The 18,322-nt window shown below is 41.6% G+C and overlaps 1 protein-coding gene across 1 annotated transcript; it reads left to right on the top strand.

Moving 5' to 3' along the window:
* Positions 1 to 7,171: 7,171 nt before the first annotated feature.
* Positions 7,172 to 17,782, top strand: LOC124616302 (pro-resilin-like). The gene is made up of 3 exons (XM_047144605.1): positions 7,172 to 7,177; positions 11,064 to 11,573; positions 17,347 to 17,782. The coding sequence occupies exons 1-3, from the start codon at positions 7,172 to 7,174 to the stop codon at positions 17,632 to 17,634; spliced, it is 804 nt and encodes a 267-aa protein (XP_047000561.1). The 3' UTR covers positions 17,635 to 17,782.
* Positions 17,783 to 18,322: the final 540 nt, after the last annotated feature.

Genomic DNA, 18,322 nt, shown 5'->3' with positions numbered 1-18,322 from the left:
GAAAGCCACACTGGGTAAAGGGAAGGAGGCGGTACTGGCGGAGATGCTGGTGGATGCGGCGGGTGAGGATGGATTCCAGTAAATTGCTGAAGACCGAGGTAAGGCTGATGGGACGGTAGGAGGAGACGGCGGACGGCGGTTTACCTGGTTTAAGGAACATCAGGATACGGGAGGTTTTCCACAGGTCGGGGTAGTAGCCGGTGGACAGGACTACATTGTAGAGCCTGGCCAGGGTGGAGAGGAAAGAGACAGGAGCTTCACGAACGTGGCGGTAGGTGACACGATCGTGACCAGGAGCGGTGTTGCGTTTTGTGCGGAGTGTAGCAATGAGATCCTGTGAAGTGATAGGAGCATTGAGTTCCGTGTGTGCAATGTTGTCCAAGTACTGAAAACCAGGTGCGAGGGGAGGGACAGAGGTGTCAGTTCGATCGCAGACATCCGGGAAGAGGGAGTAATCGAACTGGGGATCGTTGGGGATGGAAAAGACATCGGAGGGGTAGGAGGCAAAGTGATTGACCTTGCTAAGGGTGTCAGGGAAGGGGTGATCATCATGGAGAAGAGAATAGTAGGGGGGGGGGGTAGTTCCGGTAAGGCGACGGAAGCCTGACCAGAACTTGGACGAGTTTATAGGTAGGGTAGCATTTAAACGGGTGCATGTCTGTCGCCAGTCCCGGCGTTTCTTAGCCGCGAGCAAGTTTCGATGTGTCGCTGGAGTTGCCGGTGGTGTCGTAGTGTGTCCGGGTCACGCGTGTGGAGGAAGGCACGGTAAAGACGGCGGGATTTTAACCGGTTGTTCAAGGTATACCTATATACGTCACAATATCCTTCAATTATTGAGCGAGGTGTTCGATACCCTTGCCTAACGAGGGCGTAAAACCAACCCGGTATATTTATGCACTTTTTATTCTTATGTTTTGTTTTAGAACCGTGACCTTCGTGATAGGGCGATGGAATAACACCATACCTTCCCATGACTGCGTTGGACACGGCGGAAAGATCACGATAGTGCCCCATGTACAGTGTGTCTCAGCTAGTGGGCAAAGCGAAGAGGCGACGTCTGTGCTTAGAGACAGACACTAAATGGGCGGAGCGGTGACGGTTCCGATTCCTTGTTCATATGTCTGATACGTGTGCACACCGTGACCAAGAAGTTGCACATGTGCAGCAGCGAATGTGCAGAATTTCTGGTCGGCGCTGCCTTAACGTGTTACTCCAGTAGTACCAATAAGTGAGCCATGTGAGTTTTGTACTCTTAGAGAACAAATATTAACATATTTTGACAAATAATGCAGAAAATACTTGGTTTCTTTAAAGTGCTATTTTGCTTTGCTGCAAAGATACAACTTTCGCTAAATGATCACCTAGTTCGAACTAACGCTATTTTGACGCCAGTGTAGTACAAACGCAGAGCTATCAGAAGAATATTATAGCTCCGGGGTACACATTGATAAGCTCTTTCACTTTTGTGGCCGTAAAATGACTGGCAAAATGTGTGTATGTGTGTGAATGCGCCAACTCCCATCCAGCTGCTCTCTTCGCTGGCCGTCCCCTGCATATAGGCAATCAAGGCGTGTGTCGTCATGCGGACAGTACTACGTATGGATGTTGCAGCAGTAAGTTCATGAACAGTGGAGCAGAAGTCTCACTCCCTGTACTACTCCAAGTATTTCTGCTGAGAACTTTTCAACATATAATCGTGCATGTCGTTGCCATCAATTTTGTCGTCTCTAAGCAGAATATCCATCGATTGTCAATGTAACGCTGCCAACAATGCTACTCCACTATCACGCTAAACAACTACCCAGTTGTGACAGCAACAAAGACTAAGGGGAGTTATCGTGCATACGCAATCCATGCATCCATGAATTCACTTTACACTGGTGAGTAGTAAATTCCATCACTAAACAGAGTAAGAAACACAATCAGAAGGCACACTGACACTCCGTGATATACAAATTACACATTTCCCAACTGCGTTCCTTCTTCAGTAATGTGTAGTTTGCCATTCCAAGCAGGACACAGGCGTTTTCGGTGAATTTTTTATGCTTTGAATGTATATGTAGAAAACTGCGACCAGCCCCTTATGAAATATTTCTTTAAAATAAATTAAGGCATAAGTGTTCGATCTTTCCACGTGCTATACCTGATTGGTATAACAGAGAATTGTGAAGGTGGTTCGATGAACTCTCTGCCAGGCACTTAAATGTATTTTTACAGAGGATCCATTTAGATGTAGATGTAGATATTTCAGTTAACTAGTTTCCGATCCTTTAAAATGCGATTGTCAGATGGGACATAAGAGTTCGTATATTATTGGCGTATCAGTATACCAATCTTATTAAAACAGCCTCATTAGAACTGCTTTCAAATCTAACTCATCACCTCTTGAGTACGGATACATCTTTGTTCTTTTCATGTTCAGCTGCTCTGATGGAGTTGTAACATTGCCATTCTCATATAACATGACACGATATGTAGATAATGGATGAACTTTCTACTGTGATGACGGTTATTAACCGATTCGAGGTGATATTAAAGGACGTATAAACAGCTGCGAGTCACGCATTTCAGAAAACTGTGACGTGTTTGTTGCGCTCTATATCGAACACGTATTTTTTTTTCGTGTTGTCAGTAGCGGTACAAAAATGTATCTAATTGTAACAGAATACGATTACACAGATCAAGAATGTAAGTGTAAAAAGTACGACAGCTCTGTAATTGTTTCAAGGCGAAAGCGAAAAAGGCAATTCAGAGAGAATACATCTAAGCACTTGTGAAGACCTATAATAGGGTTTGCTTTTTCTGTCGCTATCGTTTCCAGTCAAAGTGCGTGCTATAACGATCTCGTCTTCGAAAAATTGCTTACTTTCTGCAGTTCAAAATAAATAAAGAATCACAGTTCTTGTAGCATGTATTTTGAATATTTTATTTTAAATATTTTCTTTTTGATAATTCTTTACTTTTTCACCGATTTTATATCCTATCTTGTACAGAACGTAAAATCACACTCGATTTACAGACCACCATTCAGTAATTTTTGTGGAAATGGAAAGTATAATTCCTTGTTCCAATGTGTCTCTACCGGGATCAAAAGATGGAGAAGGTCAAAAAGCTTATCTACATATGAAAAGAAATTACCAGCTTTAGAAGAGCATAAAATACTTGTATAATGCGTAAGTTGTATTTGACGACTACTGTTGATTTTTAGAAACAGTAGACGGTACGAAAAACAGATTTATTTGTAAATAAGTTACATAAAACTGCAACCTGTCACTTTTTTTAATAATTAATTTTTATTCCATGAACCAGTTTTTGAACCTTTTCAGGTTGATCTTCAGATGGTTTCTGGAGGTTACATCATTATTTATAGTATAGCGCTGGTTGCTGGCTTGCGACAGTATGGGCGGCTTTTTTCCGTTTGAGTCCATCTGTCTGCTTCTATTTTGTGGCCAGTTGGTGTACCACTTCACAAACTTTTACACAATGTATATTAATTTACACTCTGACAGCGAAACTTTTCCAACATCCAACATGTGCTGTACAACACTATACATTCATGGAATAAAACTTAATTATTCAAAAAAGGTCACTGGTTGTAGTTTTATGTAACTTATATACATTCAGTTAACAGTCACGCGCTCTAAAGTATCCGTAATGGATAAGCTTAAACACATATATTTTACCAGATCTTTATGATAAGGGGCCCAGTTAAATTGTGCAAAAGCCCTTGCCCAACATTTTGTGTCTCATATTTGATCATACTTTGAGAATTGTACTTATCTTTTCCATCAGAGCAAAATATTGTCTACCCCACTACTTCTCTAAATGCTTTTAGATAGCACGACTCGGAACGGAACGATCCTTCTCTATATATAAGACAAAAGATTTATATTTACAGTCATAAAATAAAGTTTATGACCCATCTCCCAAAACAGTAATAACGCATGCTATTGTTTTTTATTGTAGAGAAAAGAGGAAAACGGCAACTTTTCAATTGTTGTGTTATGGGCCAGCACTGAAAATTACTTAGATAGTTTCATATTACACGTACGATTAATCGCAATGATGTAAAACCTGTCATTTTACATTCACTTCACACGGTCATATGTCTATATGGCTCCAGGCTGACTGCTTAGAGATCTTTTGGTACCTTTCATTTGTTTAGTTTACTTTTTAAATACATGTGTGAATTAATAATTCATACCTACCACCCTTCACCAGTTGCTGAAGAATAGATAACTCTGTAAAATAGAACTAGTTGTCAAAGAGAAGCTTTACTCGCAGAAAAAGTAACTAGTGACAAGGTACTAAATCGAAATGTGATGGACTAAGTTTCAAGAGAAAATATGAGTAAACTAATAAATAAGTTTCTGAAACATATTTGAGTAAAAGAAGATAGAAGTTAATAGGGCACTTCCTGAGGCATTAAGAAACGGTTGATATGGTAATGGACGAATATGTAAAGAGTGAGTATTGAAGAGGGAGACCGTTGCTTTTCTACGGTAAGCAGGTTTAAGGGCGTTCTGGTTTCACTGATTACGGAAAGATGAACAGATTTAGACAGGACAGACTATCGTGGAGGTCTACATCAAAGTAGTATTCAAACTGAAGACCACAACAACAACGACATAGTTATAGAATGCACCTTTTATGTCACTACACCAGTTTACGATACTGTCTCAGTTTTTTTAAAGTCCATAGCTGGGTAAAACTTGTTTTGTCATAACCTTGTACTTTTATACTGCCCTGAATACAGTTGTATCTTCTATGGCCAAATTTATTTTTACTAATACTATTGTTATTATTAACATTTGCAGTAGACGTAATAGCAACATTATTATTGTTCTGATTTTACAAACGTATTCATCGAAATTGTCTTTTACATATTCGTTCTTCTTGTTCTTCTTCCTGACCTTTATCCTGTATCTCAAGGGGGCCGCATATTAATTATTGGATTTGGCAATGTTAGTGATAGACGGAGGCCAGGTGCCCTTCTTGTCACCACCCAACTCCCCCCCCCCCCCACCCCCACCCCCCCCCCCACCCCAGTTACCAGGACACAATTTCTGCACTCTATATATCAGCATCTGGTGTTACCCCCTGTGGATGTGCGACAAGTTGTTGGAAATGTTTGCAAATCGTGTATCTGAGCCGCCACGCCGACATCAGCCTGGTATTCATCTGGTCGGATGAAGGAAACCTTAAAAACCACATCCAGATTGGCTGGTGCACCGATCAACTACGCATATCCATTGGAGAGATTAGATCCATGGTCGGCGCTCCTCACGAATTCTGGAAATGGAGTGTTGACGTGGGCGACTGTCTGGGCAGGTCAGCATTGCCTGCCAAAGAAGTGGGAAGAGGAAACAAAAGACTTGGCAGTGAAAGCACATTTATCAATAAGGAGCCACACCTCTGTGGCCTGGATGCGTGCATTGATTTGGTTGGGAACTGTGTCATAAGGCAACTGTTGGCTCTCCTGAGGCTGGCTGATACACAACTGTTGTAACTGACCCTTGCTGCCCTAGATGCTGACACTGGGACAGAGATGACGTCAGACCTGGTCCCTCACATGCCCTCACGGCGACAGATATGGAGACCTTGCTGGCGATGGCTGCCCCTCAACATCATGCAGATGATATGCTATGCTATGAGCCAATGAGCATTGTCCTGTTGGAAAATCGCACCACAATATGGTCCATGCTTCCCAATCACAGTAGCACTCCAGATGCAGCTACCGAGCGAGGTGGCGCAGTGGTTAGCACACTGGACTCGCATTCGGGAGGACGACGGTTCAATCCCGCGTCCGGCCATCCTGATTTAGGTTTTCCGTGATTTCCCTAAATCGCTTCAGGCAAATGCCGGGATGGTTCCTTAGAAAGGGCACGGCCGATTTCCTTCCCCATCCTTCCCTAATCCGAGCTTGTGCTCCGTCTCTAATGACCTCGTTGTCGACGGGACGTTAAACGGTAATATCCTCCTCCTCCCTCCAGATGCAGCTGTTAGTTTGTGGTGTTAACAACAGCCTAAGCATGAGGTGGTAACTACTTGGTCCTGCTGCTAGTCCGACCAGCGGTGTGAGATAGCACAGAATGTCGCAGGAAGTCTACTTATTACTCTCGCATGGCAGTAGCAAATGAGAAGGGGCTACGATGAGATGAATGCACAGTACAAGGATATTCCCTGGCCATGATCGACTGGAACACTGACGACGAGTATGCCTGTCCTCACATTCTCATGTAGTCCAACATCGGGCCACTGTCACATCCAGATGCCTCCACAAATCTCGACACTACACGATTAGACCAGCCCACCTAGTGTAGACAGACGATCTCTCACGCAAGTATGTGGCCTTTCCGGATTTTTTATAGTGATCACTCAACAGCTGAAGCTGTTCATGCCCCTTATACACCCTACAACCCGCGCTAACATCTCTAAATATACACACCACTAGTACATTCTGGTAGACGTTCTACCTGTCATAGAGAGCTGCACCTCTAATCATTTACATACTCGATGGAGGTGTGTAGCATTCAGAGTTACACTGGTATTCGATTCCCCCTTCTCGGTGCGTCATTGTTTTTGTCATGCAGTGCATTTCCTTACGAAAGAAAAATAAATGGAAATGAGCGCATGGCATCGTTGGCCGGGAGGCCCCTATTCGGGGAAGTTCGGGCTCCAAGTGCAAGTCTTATTTCATTCGACGCCACACTGGGCGACTTGCGCGCAGGTGATGAGGATGAAATATTGATGAGGACAACACAACACCCAGTCCACGAACGGAGAAAAATCTCCAACCCGGCCAGGAATCGAACCCGGGCTCGCTTGCATGGGAGATGAGCACGTTACCACCGAGCTAAGCAGGCGGACTTCCTTATGAAAAACGCAGGACACAAGACATACAGCGTCTATGACAAATGTAGAATGGAGGTAAAGATGACTGACTTTCTCTGAAAGACGGAGCACTGGTTCAGAGGGGTGCGGCTTGAGAACGGTCTTCTCCGACGGCACGAAGGTCATCCGTCGTGATGCAAGAGAAATTGGCCATCGGCCGCTAACTGGAGCAAGTGGACCGAAACTTGTTGAGCGCCGAGGGGTGCCGCTTCGGTATATATACTGGAGAGCGTCTCAGTGTGGTCACTCGCCTCTCAGTGCGCTCCACGTAAGCAACATGAAGGTAAGACAGGCGCAGCACAGAAAACACGCGCACCTTACGCACAGTTGGCTACAGAGTCGAATTCCGTATTTCTCAGTTTACAGGTGGCCTTCGGTACACTTTTTCATCGTCACACAGTAAGCAGAACACGTGAATCCGAAATACCAGATGAGATAAGCTACTGGAATGACCACTTTTAACAAATCGTTATTGAAGGAGGGGCACGTCGGAAGGCAGGGCAGCATTCTGTACACATCAAGGTATTGGAATAGGAAAGACTGTTACAAATCTTTTTAGCACTAGATTCAGGTGCTGAGAAAGATGTATACCCGTCTAACACCGAGGGTCTACGACAATAGGGGCGACAGCAACCGACAACGGCCAATTTCACTGGAGGCTTGGGAGCACACGGAACGAGCGTTTGTCTCTTTCAGTAGCAAGCGAGGGCACCATTCGGACCTTCATAGTAGCCGTTATTGAAAATATTCTTCTCCGATGTAGACTAGCTGTCTTAGTTAGTATCCAACAACTTTCAACTTTCCTTCTGTCCGTATAGCAGTACAAATTCTTTGGTTGGTCCTGCTCTTATTTTTGTTATTCTTCACTACATCTCAGTTCCCTTGTGTTCTCTTTACGTAGATACTGTATTAAGCAGAGTGCAGGTTCATTTTAATGGAGTTCATTTTAATGGACATAGTAATTAATACCTAGTATAAACGAGAAACGTACTAATGGTCTTTATGAGTACTGCAACTCTAATTCAGTTTCCTGTTCCTTGCGTGACTCGTCAACAATATAAATGAAACAACAAATATTACTGAGTGAATCGTTGCTTTAAATCTCATTTTCAGTATTAAATTATTTTTTTATTAGTACAATGATTCCTACTTGGTTCTGAAGATAGATGATTATAGACTTCCACATATTTATTGAACATTCAGCGCTCTGAAGTGGGCCAGTTCTTGTGACTACTCTGCTGATTCACTACTTTCCGTTCCTCTGTTAATTGCACGCTGAGGGAACTTTGCTTTCAATACAGACTAATCCACCACCAAAATTTCTTTCTAGCAGTCTACACTACAGTCAGTACTTAGGTTTGTAGTACACACAACTGGTTGGTATTGTTGCTTAACTTGAAAATATTACGCCTCATTAACATGCTTTCAAGTTATTTGACAAGATTACAATGTTCATAGACGCTGTTATATATAACTAGATATTATTCACAATTTTGATAAAACCAAAGTATGAAAGCTGTAAATTATATCTCAACGGTAGGCATGTAAAAAGAGTAAGGGTGAAAATGGACAGCTGTAATAAACGTGCTTACTGTACTAAAACATTTGTTGGCAGGAAGCGTTAATTTGAAGAAACTGTAGGCAGAACAGAGAAATACGAATGAAATAAATGAGGCAAGAGACGTAAGCAGTCACATGAAACTACGCGACATGGAGTATACCCTATCAACGGTAAAGCTGATTACATAGGTGGATAGCAGATGGTGAGATGTGACAACTGATGGTCGAGGCTATCTAATGAGACTCTCATACACCAATTAAAAGTACAGAATCTTAGGCACACTACTTGTTCAGTGGTAGTCAACGCAAATGACGATAGGAAGTAGTTAGATGATCAAACTAGTGACCGTTGCAATACGTCACACACAAGCACTCATGGATATCTCGAATCGGTAGATGTACGCAACGCTGTACCGCATGAGCTTCATCACAGTAGTGAATATCTGACATGACCAATGATTCAGCGAGTCTTGTTTCAATGTACCGAAAATTAAAAAGATTCAGAGACAGAAAATAGTTTTCATACTTGCGGTATTAGTGTGTTTCTCGCTCGAATAGACATTTTATGACGCTACTTAATTCGTGTTGATACACAAACCGCACATATTTTATGTGGATGTGTCATAAATCTACATTTATATTTACAGATACATTATGTGAAAGGAACCACTAAAAAGCAAAAGTAGAAGACAGGTTAGGGAGTTATGTCAGGAAGGGTGTCATAGACGGAGCTTTATCAGAAAAAGAAATAGATGAGAATGACCAGATGGAAATTTTATTTTTGTTGGCATCCCCCTTCCCGCAAATTCAAGTCCTTTGACTATGGGTCAGCTGATCCACATAGGAAAGTCAAACCAATATTTTTTTAAAATGCATATTGATCTAACAATAACTGACGAGAATTTTTTTTATCACGAGAATTGTGATAGTATCTGAGAAAATAAGGATATTACGATATTGCAATAACTACAACATATCAAACAGTTGCTGTTCGTTGTTGAAGAAAATAAACAAACCGTAAATGTTTTGAAGGAAAATCTGTGTGATTCGCCACAAACGGACGGTTCAATACGTGTGTACCGATTTTAAACGCTTTAATACAAATTTTTTGTTGTTGTCAGAATTTGCTAGAGAAGAACTTGAAATCTATTCACATATTTATCAAAGAAAGCTTGAATACAGCTATTGACGTACACGTCATCGATTTGGGTTACAGGGAATCTGCCACAGAAATAGATATAAAGCACAGAAGGCATAACGTCAGTCTAATTTTTCACGCTGTTCGATCTAAGAGTTAGTGGGGAACTAGTGGACCAGTGTAGTAGTTAAATAATAAGGAACTGACCGACTGTACACCAAAAAGAGTTCCAATAGTCAGAAGTGGAAAGCTGCCACATACGTTCTTTGTTGCCCACTACTCATAATCTTCAGTGGTTAAAAAAAAGAGAAAAAAACATAATATATCTTGAACTATCGAGGTATATTACTCTGATACAATAATTTTTATCCATTTCGTTGTCTATGAAACATAGGGATGCACAATGCACTGTTTTATCTACCCTGGTAGAATTTCGCAGATTGGCCCTCGTTGACACAGACATGTATCTAGCAATGTCGTAGTATTTTTGTCTTCACTAGTTTCGCATTAATTCTACATACATCTCTTAGAATTGTATTCAGAACACGGTGGTCCCGACACGTAATAGATAATTTTTCATCATAAGTCGGGTACGCGGTCGACAAATTAAATTACATTTTTATTCATTGCCAAAACGGTCTGGTAATGTCAGTATATGTAGCTCTACTAACCATGCTCCAGCGTGCTCTGCCATATAAAACTGTATTGATCATTTTCTAAATTATAACTATTTTTTGAAAGAATCTGGAGCATTTGAACAATATATTCCATTTTATGGTATATATTGGGTGAAGTCTGACAAATTTCAATGTATGGGTCAGATTACAAAGCATCTTGGTTACACACCTTAAGAAACTACTACAATAAGTGGTGGAACTTTAGTAGTAGGTTGAGATCATAGTACCGTAACGGTGATAATTCATTCGCGATTCGAACAACTCATATTTTCAAAAACTAAAGAGAGGGCACATGGACAAATAATATCACTCTTTGATGTCCGTTTGTGATATTGAGCTCTTGTGACTTGAATAAAACACTTGACTTCCGTGGTCGGTGCGCACCTGCTGAGTTACATCATCACTAACCTAGTCCAGACTTCAACTCCCTTATGTTTCCTCGTCATTTCTTATTATCTTGTTGGTAAAACTCTGGTAGGCTGGTCTGCATATCAAGCTGGTTCAGTGTTTCAGCTAGTCGCAAATGATTTCAGTAGATTACGAATGTCACGACAGGAACTGAAATGATGTCAGAAGGGATGTTACAATTTTACTACATTATCCTCATCCTGGCCAATCACTTCACTATGTCCCCTTGTTGTAGTATGGGTGACATTTGCCGTATTAATTTAGAAATTCTATTTTACTTAACTCGGAGCTCATTTATTCTAATAATTTAAATATGATGCCTTATCAGTGTATAAATATATTTATTATCAATATTTATTAACTAAATTTCTATATTTGGTCAACAGGTTTATGTCCTCCTGAGTACGCTTTTCTTGTCGGTCGTCGCTGAACCGCCAGTCAGCCGCTCGTACCTGCCTCCCAGCTCTGAGTACGGACCTCCCTCGGCCTCCTCTCTCAGCTCTCAGTACGGCGCACCAGCAGCCAACGGCCTCAGCACGCAGTACGGAGCTCCTGCGCTGACAGGCGCCGCTTTCGGTCGCTCAGGCGCTTCCAGCCAGGGTCCAGCGGCTCGTGTCTCCTCCAGCTTTAGAAGCGCCTCCTCCAGGAGGTTTGGAGCCGGTAGGCGGATCGGCGGTGGTCTCTCCACTCGCTATGGTGCTCCTTCGGCAGCTGGCCGTGCAGCTGGCTTTGGAGGACTCGGTCTGTCCACACAGTACGGCGCCCCTTCTTACTCTGGTGACGCGCTCTCCACTCAGTACGGTGCGCCCTCTGGTAACGCTGGAGGCCTGTCTCCAGTCTATGGAGTGCCCGGATTCGGCTACGGCCGCGCTGGAGGGCAAGAAGATTCTATGGCCGTAAGTATCTGAATTTACTGATCCAAATATATTTAATTTTTAACTAATATTACTGTTCCTCAGATGGTATAAATCTGATTTTACATGGGAAAGGGCGTGGTAAAACAATAGACATTAAACAATAGACCGAGCAAACTCGAAGTGCATTGGAGGAATTCCGGAAATGATTTAAATTTCAATGGATAGCCGAAGCATTTTATCACTCTCATTCCTTTTTTTGCTGAACTTAAATATTTTGAGGAACATAAAAAAGATTCCGAATAACTGCCACGGTTACTTGAGCGTCGCTCAATTGCTTGGCGTCGCTCAATTCCTTTTACTGGCGCAGACCCTACGCTTCTCCCCTGGGTCAGTGTTCCGAATCTTGGTTTCTTTGGCGGCTTTTTACCTCACACATGATGTAACTACTATTAAAGAAATACTGCAAAAGATTGAGGCCTGGGAACGAAAAGGAAGCCGCTGAATGATGTAGTTAAAAGAAGGAAATGAGATAGATTTTGCTAGTAACAACACTGTCTCTCAAAATTGGAAATAGTTCAAGGTTGGAACCTTCTCACACTGGAAAAAATTACTTAAACACGCAGCCAAAGAGCTATCAGCGTGTGAATGTGTTAAACAAATTCAGAAATTTCACAAACGGGAAGCAAAGAGCGATAAAACTTATCCACGCCATAGGTCCAGGGTCATGATTAACAGCGCGTTGTCCTGTATTTACGAAAATCTATACAGGCCGAGTTATACTGTTTCACAATTTGGTACATTGCTGACATGCATATACAATAATTTAATTATTATCTCTACTCAGCTGTCGTGTTCCAACGGCCAACATTCCCTACTATTAGCATTCGGCTCTTCAAGTCTACACAGGGTGAATCCTCTAAAAGCCGAGCGGTTCTAGGCGCTACAGCCTGGAACCGCGTGACCGCTACGGTCGCAGGTTCGAATCCTGCCTCGGGTATGGATGTGTGTGATGTCCTTAGGTTAGTTAAGTTTAAGTAGTTCTAAGTTCTAGAGGACTGATGACCTCAGAAGTTAAGTCCCATAGTGCTCAGAGCCATTTGAACCATTTTTGAATCCTCTAAAACTTGCACTGTCAATATTGTGAAAATTCGAAGTGCTATTGACGTGCGTTTTTCACAGTCAATGTCTTGTATTGTGAACAAAACAACACATTGTAATAATATTTAAGCAGTGTTTGTTGTGCAAACATACACTTTTTTTCAATGCAACAATGCCTATTTCAATCAACAGACAGACTAAAAGCAGAGTAAATTAGACTCTCAGTGATGTTTATTAGAGGACTCTAGTGCGAGTCGTTTACGTGGTATCATATTTTGAAAATTTCTCACACCCACACTTGTACAATGCCTCTCGTAGTATGCACTAAACAACAAGATTCTGAACAGTAAAGAGACAAAAAGCCACCGGCAGCCGCGGTATACGTTTCCAGTCTTGTATGGAACGAGTGCTCCACACCTGCTAGCATTTTAGCGGCGATGTCCGAGCAGACTGCAGTAATACGTCGTTGTGTATCATCGTGTATAGATGACATGTGCTTGTAGAGAGCACCTTTCTGCTTTCCCACGGAAAAACGTCTACAGGGTCAAATCTGGCGAAAGGGCCGGCGACGGTATAGGTCCTCTACGTCCAGTAAAGCAATTTGGAAACAATTCGTGAAGACATTTTGTAGTACTTCGTGCACTATGGGCTGGACAGCCATCATCTTGGTACCACAGGTTCTTACTAATTTGCAGATGAACGTCTTCTAGTAGCAGTGGAAGATGATCTGTTGGCAAGCTGCGATACTCTTGCGCGTTCAGTGCTCCATCTATGAATAATGCGCCTATGAGCTGATGGTTCACTATCCCACACCACACGTTCACACTCCATGGATGCTGACGTTCCACCTAACTAAGCCAACGGGAATTGTCAACAGACCAACAGTGCATGTTTCGGTTGTTTACCTCAACAAAAAAAAGGTTCAAATGGCTCTGAGGACTATGGGACTTAGCTGGATTCGAACCTGCGACCGTAGCGGTCGCGTGGTTTCAGACTGTAGCACCTAGAACCGCTCTGCCACCCCGGCCGGCTTTACCTGACAATCATTGGTAAATGTGGGTTTATCATCAAACAAGATACTTGATAATTTGGAGTATCCTGTTGTAATGTCCATTTACAGAATTTTATACGGTTCTCATACTTGTTTCCATGCCACTCTTGATGGAGAGAGATGTGATAGGTATGGAACCTATGTCGATAATGCGTAGGACACTTACAGGACACTTGCCTGACGTATGCCATTTCTTCGGGTGATTGTGTGGGAGTTAACGTGCAGATCAACTGAAAAAGCTGCAATAACCTTAATTTCCCACCGAGCGAGGTGGAGCAGTGGTTCTGACACTGGACTCGCATTCGAGAGGTGACGGCTCAATTCCGCGTCCGGCCATCCTGATTTAGGTTTTCCGTGATTTCCCTAAATTGCTTTAGTCAAATGCCGGGATGGTTCCTTTGAAAGGGCACTGCCGACTTCCATCCCCATCCTTCTCTAACCCGATGAGACCGATGACATCTCTGTTTGGTCTATTCCACCAAATCAACCATTAATTTTCCCTTTTCCTGTCGTAACTTGTCTAGGTATTACAATACCATTTTCACGTAACTGGTTGAAGAGGTAGATAAATAATTGCCGAGATGGTTGACATCTATTTTGAAATCTTTCCGCATACACCGTACAAAATGAACTGCATTTTGCCTACACTCTCCATACACCATACTAGTGACTTTTTGTTCATTCGTAAACACTATGCCCCCCCTCAGTACCTACTGCTGGGACTGTTATACACTAGGTACACACAAGCCCACTGCAAGCAAGCATAACAATATCGTACCTACCAGGTACGCAGTGTCGGTGTGGAAATTTTTCAAAGTACGACATCTTGACAACGACTCCCTCTATAATCTTGCAAAAAATGCCATTGACATTCTAATTTACCTGCTTTTAATTCGTCAATGTCAATAGGATTTGTTGTAATTTAAAAAGTGAAGTGTAATCTTGCACAAAAAATATACTTTGTGACTATTATCACAATCCGTTTAGTTGCTAACAGTACGAGTCCCTGACTGCCAATTCATTCTGTGAAAACCGCACGTCAATAGCACTTTCCAGTTCCGCAATATTTGCGGTGCTACTTTTAAGTGATTCACCCAGTTTATCCTTCTATGAGACCGAGTGCAAGTGCGAACACCGATATTACAAATGATTTGAGATCTATGATCGAAGTGCAGTTGATCTATTAACGATCTTACCCACTCATCTTGATTTCCTATTGGCTTAAAGAACATGTTAATTTGTAATCGACAGCACTGCTTTGAGACATCATGAAACATTTAGATACCTCACCCATTATGCATCCAAAGCCCATGCCACGTTGAATGTCTCTCGCACTAGGCCATGAAGCTTCCAGAACGTTCTAGAAACACACAGCCTTCTGAGCACCGAATATCTGATCCTCCAAAGTGGCTACGTACGCTTAAGACATGTTCATCAGACAGTAGTGGCCTGCAGCCTTTGCTGTGTTAAGTTCCGTGCATATCTGTATCTGTCGACCCGTATGCTCTTCTAAACTCTATTCGTTGCGAATGATAGACTAGTTTACAAAGCTACAGTGCACTTCCTCAACCACATCTCCCTGTGGGAGAAGTGTTTTGTACTCTGTTATACTTAGGTGAAGCCTCTAAAAGAATATTACTCTCACAAATTTAACTCGAAGGAAAAAATATTTAAGCCAGTGGAGCAAAAAACCACTAATATAAAATTAATAGTAGGCGTAGTTACTACACCACTACTATGATTAAAGTGAGCTCAAAATAGGCTGGAGAAGTGGCACAGGGTATTTACTTTGGGGAAACTAAATGCAGAATCACTTCTGGATGTCATTATTTAGTGCATCCTATTCATACCAAATCGTATGAGACGTTAAACATTTGCAGAGGGAAAATTTGCAAAATTATTTCAATAAAACGTGGGTTATCGTAATGAAACAACCAACTTTCATAGTAACATGTTCGTGTGAGAAAAGACCACCTCAAAGAAGGATACGGTATGTAGTCTTATATTTCGGTTTAGTATCCTGTCACCAATGAAATCATTACAGATGAAGCTCAAGTGCTAAAAGAAAAAAAATGGAAACGGAAATCAACGGTGCCCATTTCGAAGTAGACACACGGAAACTCACTTTGATCAATATAGGGAAATTTATCCAAATAGCCCAAGGGGTATTTGAATGCCGATTGGATAGAAGAAAACTTTCACTTGACTTACATTTTGCAGTTTTCAGCTGAATTTTAGAAAACCGATTTCATAAGGCATATATCCCACCAGTTAATGAAGAAAAGGGCCTTTGACACGATAAATCAGTTTGTAGCTAGTTCATAGTGTCTCTACGACAATCGAAGTGTCTGTAAGACAGCGAGAGTGTTATTCATTTATCTTCATAAATGTTAGGAGAAATAAAAGTAAATTAATGATGCCTTTCAGTTTCGAGCTGTGACGAAGTCTGGAGATGTAAGGTGAATGTACAAGAGAGAAGTCATTTTTATACTTGGTACATGAAGAAAAAGGTATAGTCCAGTAATTTTCTTCGTTTAGTAGGGTTTGTTTACTGGAGAGATTCGCAGTTGCCGTGTTTCTATAGTCATATTTGCGATTCTTATTCAATCTATGTTTTCAGTTTGCAATTTTTGGTTGGATTATCGTTTCAGAGAGAGCCTACATTAATTTCTAAAGCTGATATTTGCTAGGAAATCAGTTCTTAATGTTTATTCCGTGTGAGACGCAGAGTTTCTTATAAGATACCAAAATTGATGGTTTACATGTTCTTTTATTTTTGGCCTTAGGGAAATCGCTCCGTATTGTGAAATAAATGCATATTAGATTGCGTTAGTTTTTCAAGAAACGCCGGTTCCTTTCTAGACTCAGATGTAGTAGCCTATACCATATATAAGATTTTAGATGATATATTTTTGTCCTTATCGAACATGTTACAACAAGGCACGTGTAAAACTGTACTGCTATTTTTAAGTATCTTCTGCTTTCTATTGTGAGGTTATTGACAGAAGCAGAGGAAGCTCATATAATTCTTTCAGATAATTCGAAATTAATTTAGTTAAGATGAATTCCCTGACATCAGCTACATTAGGTATAGGTGTACTATACCAGAGGTGTTCAACCCATGGGCCACGTGTGGCCCAAAGTAAGGAGCAATCCAGCCCTTGAATCAGCGTCTATCACAAAATGGAAAAAAATTCGGTCTATGTAAAGCTATGACCGTCCCTTTCCCTCCTCTCTTTTTTGTTCAGTGTGTTAGTGTTAAGTATTATACGAGCGGCCAAAAATACTCGTACTCTTCCAACATGGCCCACCTAAGCTAAAAAGTTGCACACCCCTGTACTAAGCAATAGTGACGTATGGAAATTTGTACCAGACCCAGATTCGAACCTGTATTTCCCGCTTAACGGTGAGCAGTCTCCTTAATCACTCCAGTTACCTGTGCATGCTCCCTGGATCGACCCAAACTTTACCTGTCACACTGTCTACATCGTTATATCATAGTTCAGTATCAGATAAATGAAACTTACCTCCATTTTAGGATTGTGACAGATGATTATCAAAGACCCTATAACCTGTGGATAGTTCAGTATTTGGTCAACGAAAAATGTAGTTATAGTTTATGTACCTGGTAGTGCTATACATGACTCTTTGTTGATGCCAAAGGAGCCGGCCAACTACGAGTTCAGCTACTCGGTGCAAGACGGCGAGACGCTGAGTGACTTTGGACAAGAGGAGTCCAGGCAGGGGGAGAGCACCCTGGGCCAGTACCGCGTGCTGCTGCCTGACGGCCGCAAGCAGATCGTATCCTACCAGGCGGACGAGGGCGGCTACAGGCCCACCATAGAGTACCAGGACACCGGACTCACCGCCTACTCCACTGGCGGATACGGCTACGGCAGAGGGCGCGCCGGAGCTGGAGCTGGAAATGGCGGATACCAATACAGACGATGATGCTCAGTTGTTTTGGCTCTATCAGGACGAAATTCTCATAGACATACATTATTTATTTTAGATTTTTTGTTATCTAATTTCCAATGATTTTCTGAGCTTGTCACATACTTCCCAACTGCTCAAACATCTACATGCGAATGATTTTTGTACCTTGATAATCGTAAATAAAATGAATTTTAATACTAATAATAATACTATTTTTCGTACTTTCATATTCCATTAATGTGCCTACTAGTCATGACTGATTGCTTTCCTTGCATGAAAGGAGCAAAGATAGAACATGAATATACAACAGTTTTAAGAAATAATCTACTTTTCTGTCGTTCTTATTTACTCCTAATTCTTGATTTTAATCTCTGTTCATTTTATACATATAGAATCCATGTTCTGTCCTAACCCTTTACTTCCTCATTCCTCTTAAGGAACAAAAACGTATTGCTGATACTCAGTATCTATATGTGCCAATAATGTACAATGTTGTTTTGTTACATCATTTTTTAATTTGATTTTGCTGTCGCTGAGTGTGAATTATGGTTGTATGAAGCACCATTTTTCCTTTCATTGGCATCCATTGTTTTAACTTCTGACTTGATGGTCTGTTCCTGATTATTAGATTTTTTTTGTGGTTAAGGCAGTATGTACTGAACAATTACTTCTTAGACACTTGTCCAAGTGACAAAGCGTTTTG

Source organism: Schistocerca americana, chromosome 5 (genome assembly GCF_021461395.2).
Source record: "Schistocerca americana isolate TAMUIC-IGC-003095 chromosome 5, iqSchAmer2.1, whole genome shotgun sequence".
NCBI lineage: Eukaryota > Metazoa > Arthropoda > Insecta > Orthoptera > Acrididae > Schistocerca > Schistocerca americana.
The sequence above is the reverse complement of the archived record's forward strand: the minus strand, read 5'-3'. Positions and strand labels throughout refer to the sequence as shown.

Coding starts and splice junctions, on each gene's coding strand:
- LOC124616302 (XM_047144605.1), top strand. Junction 11,574..17,346: donor GGCAAGAAGATTCTATGGCC/GTAAGTATCTGA, acceptor TTGATGCCAAAG/GAGCCGGCCAACTACGAGTT.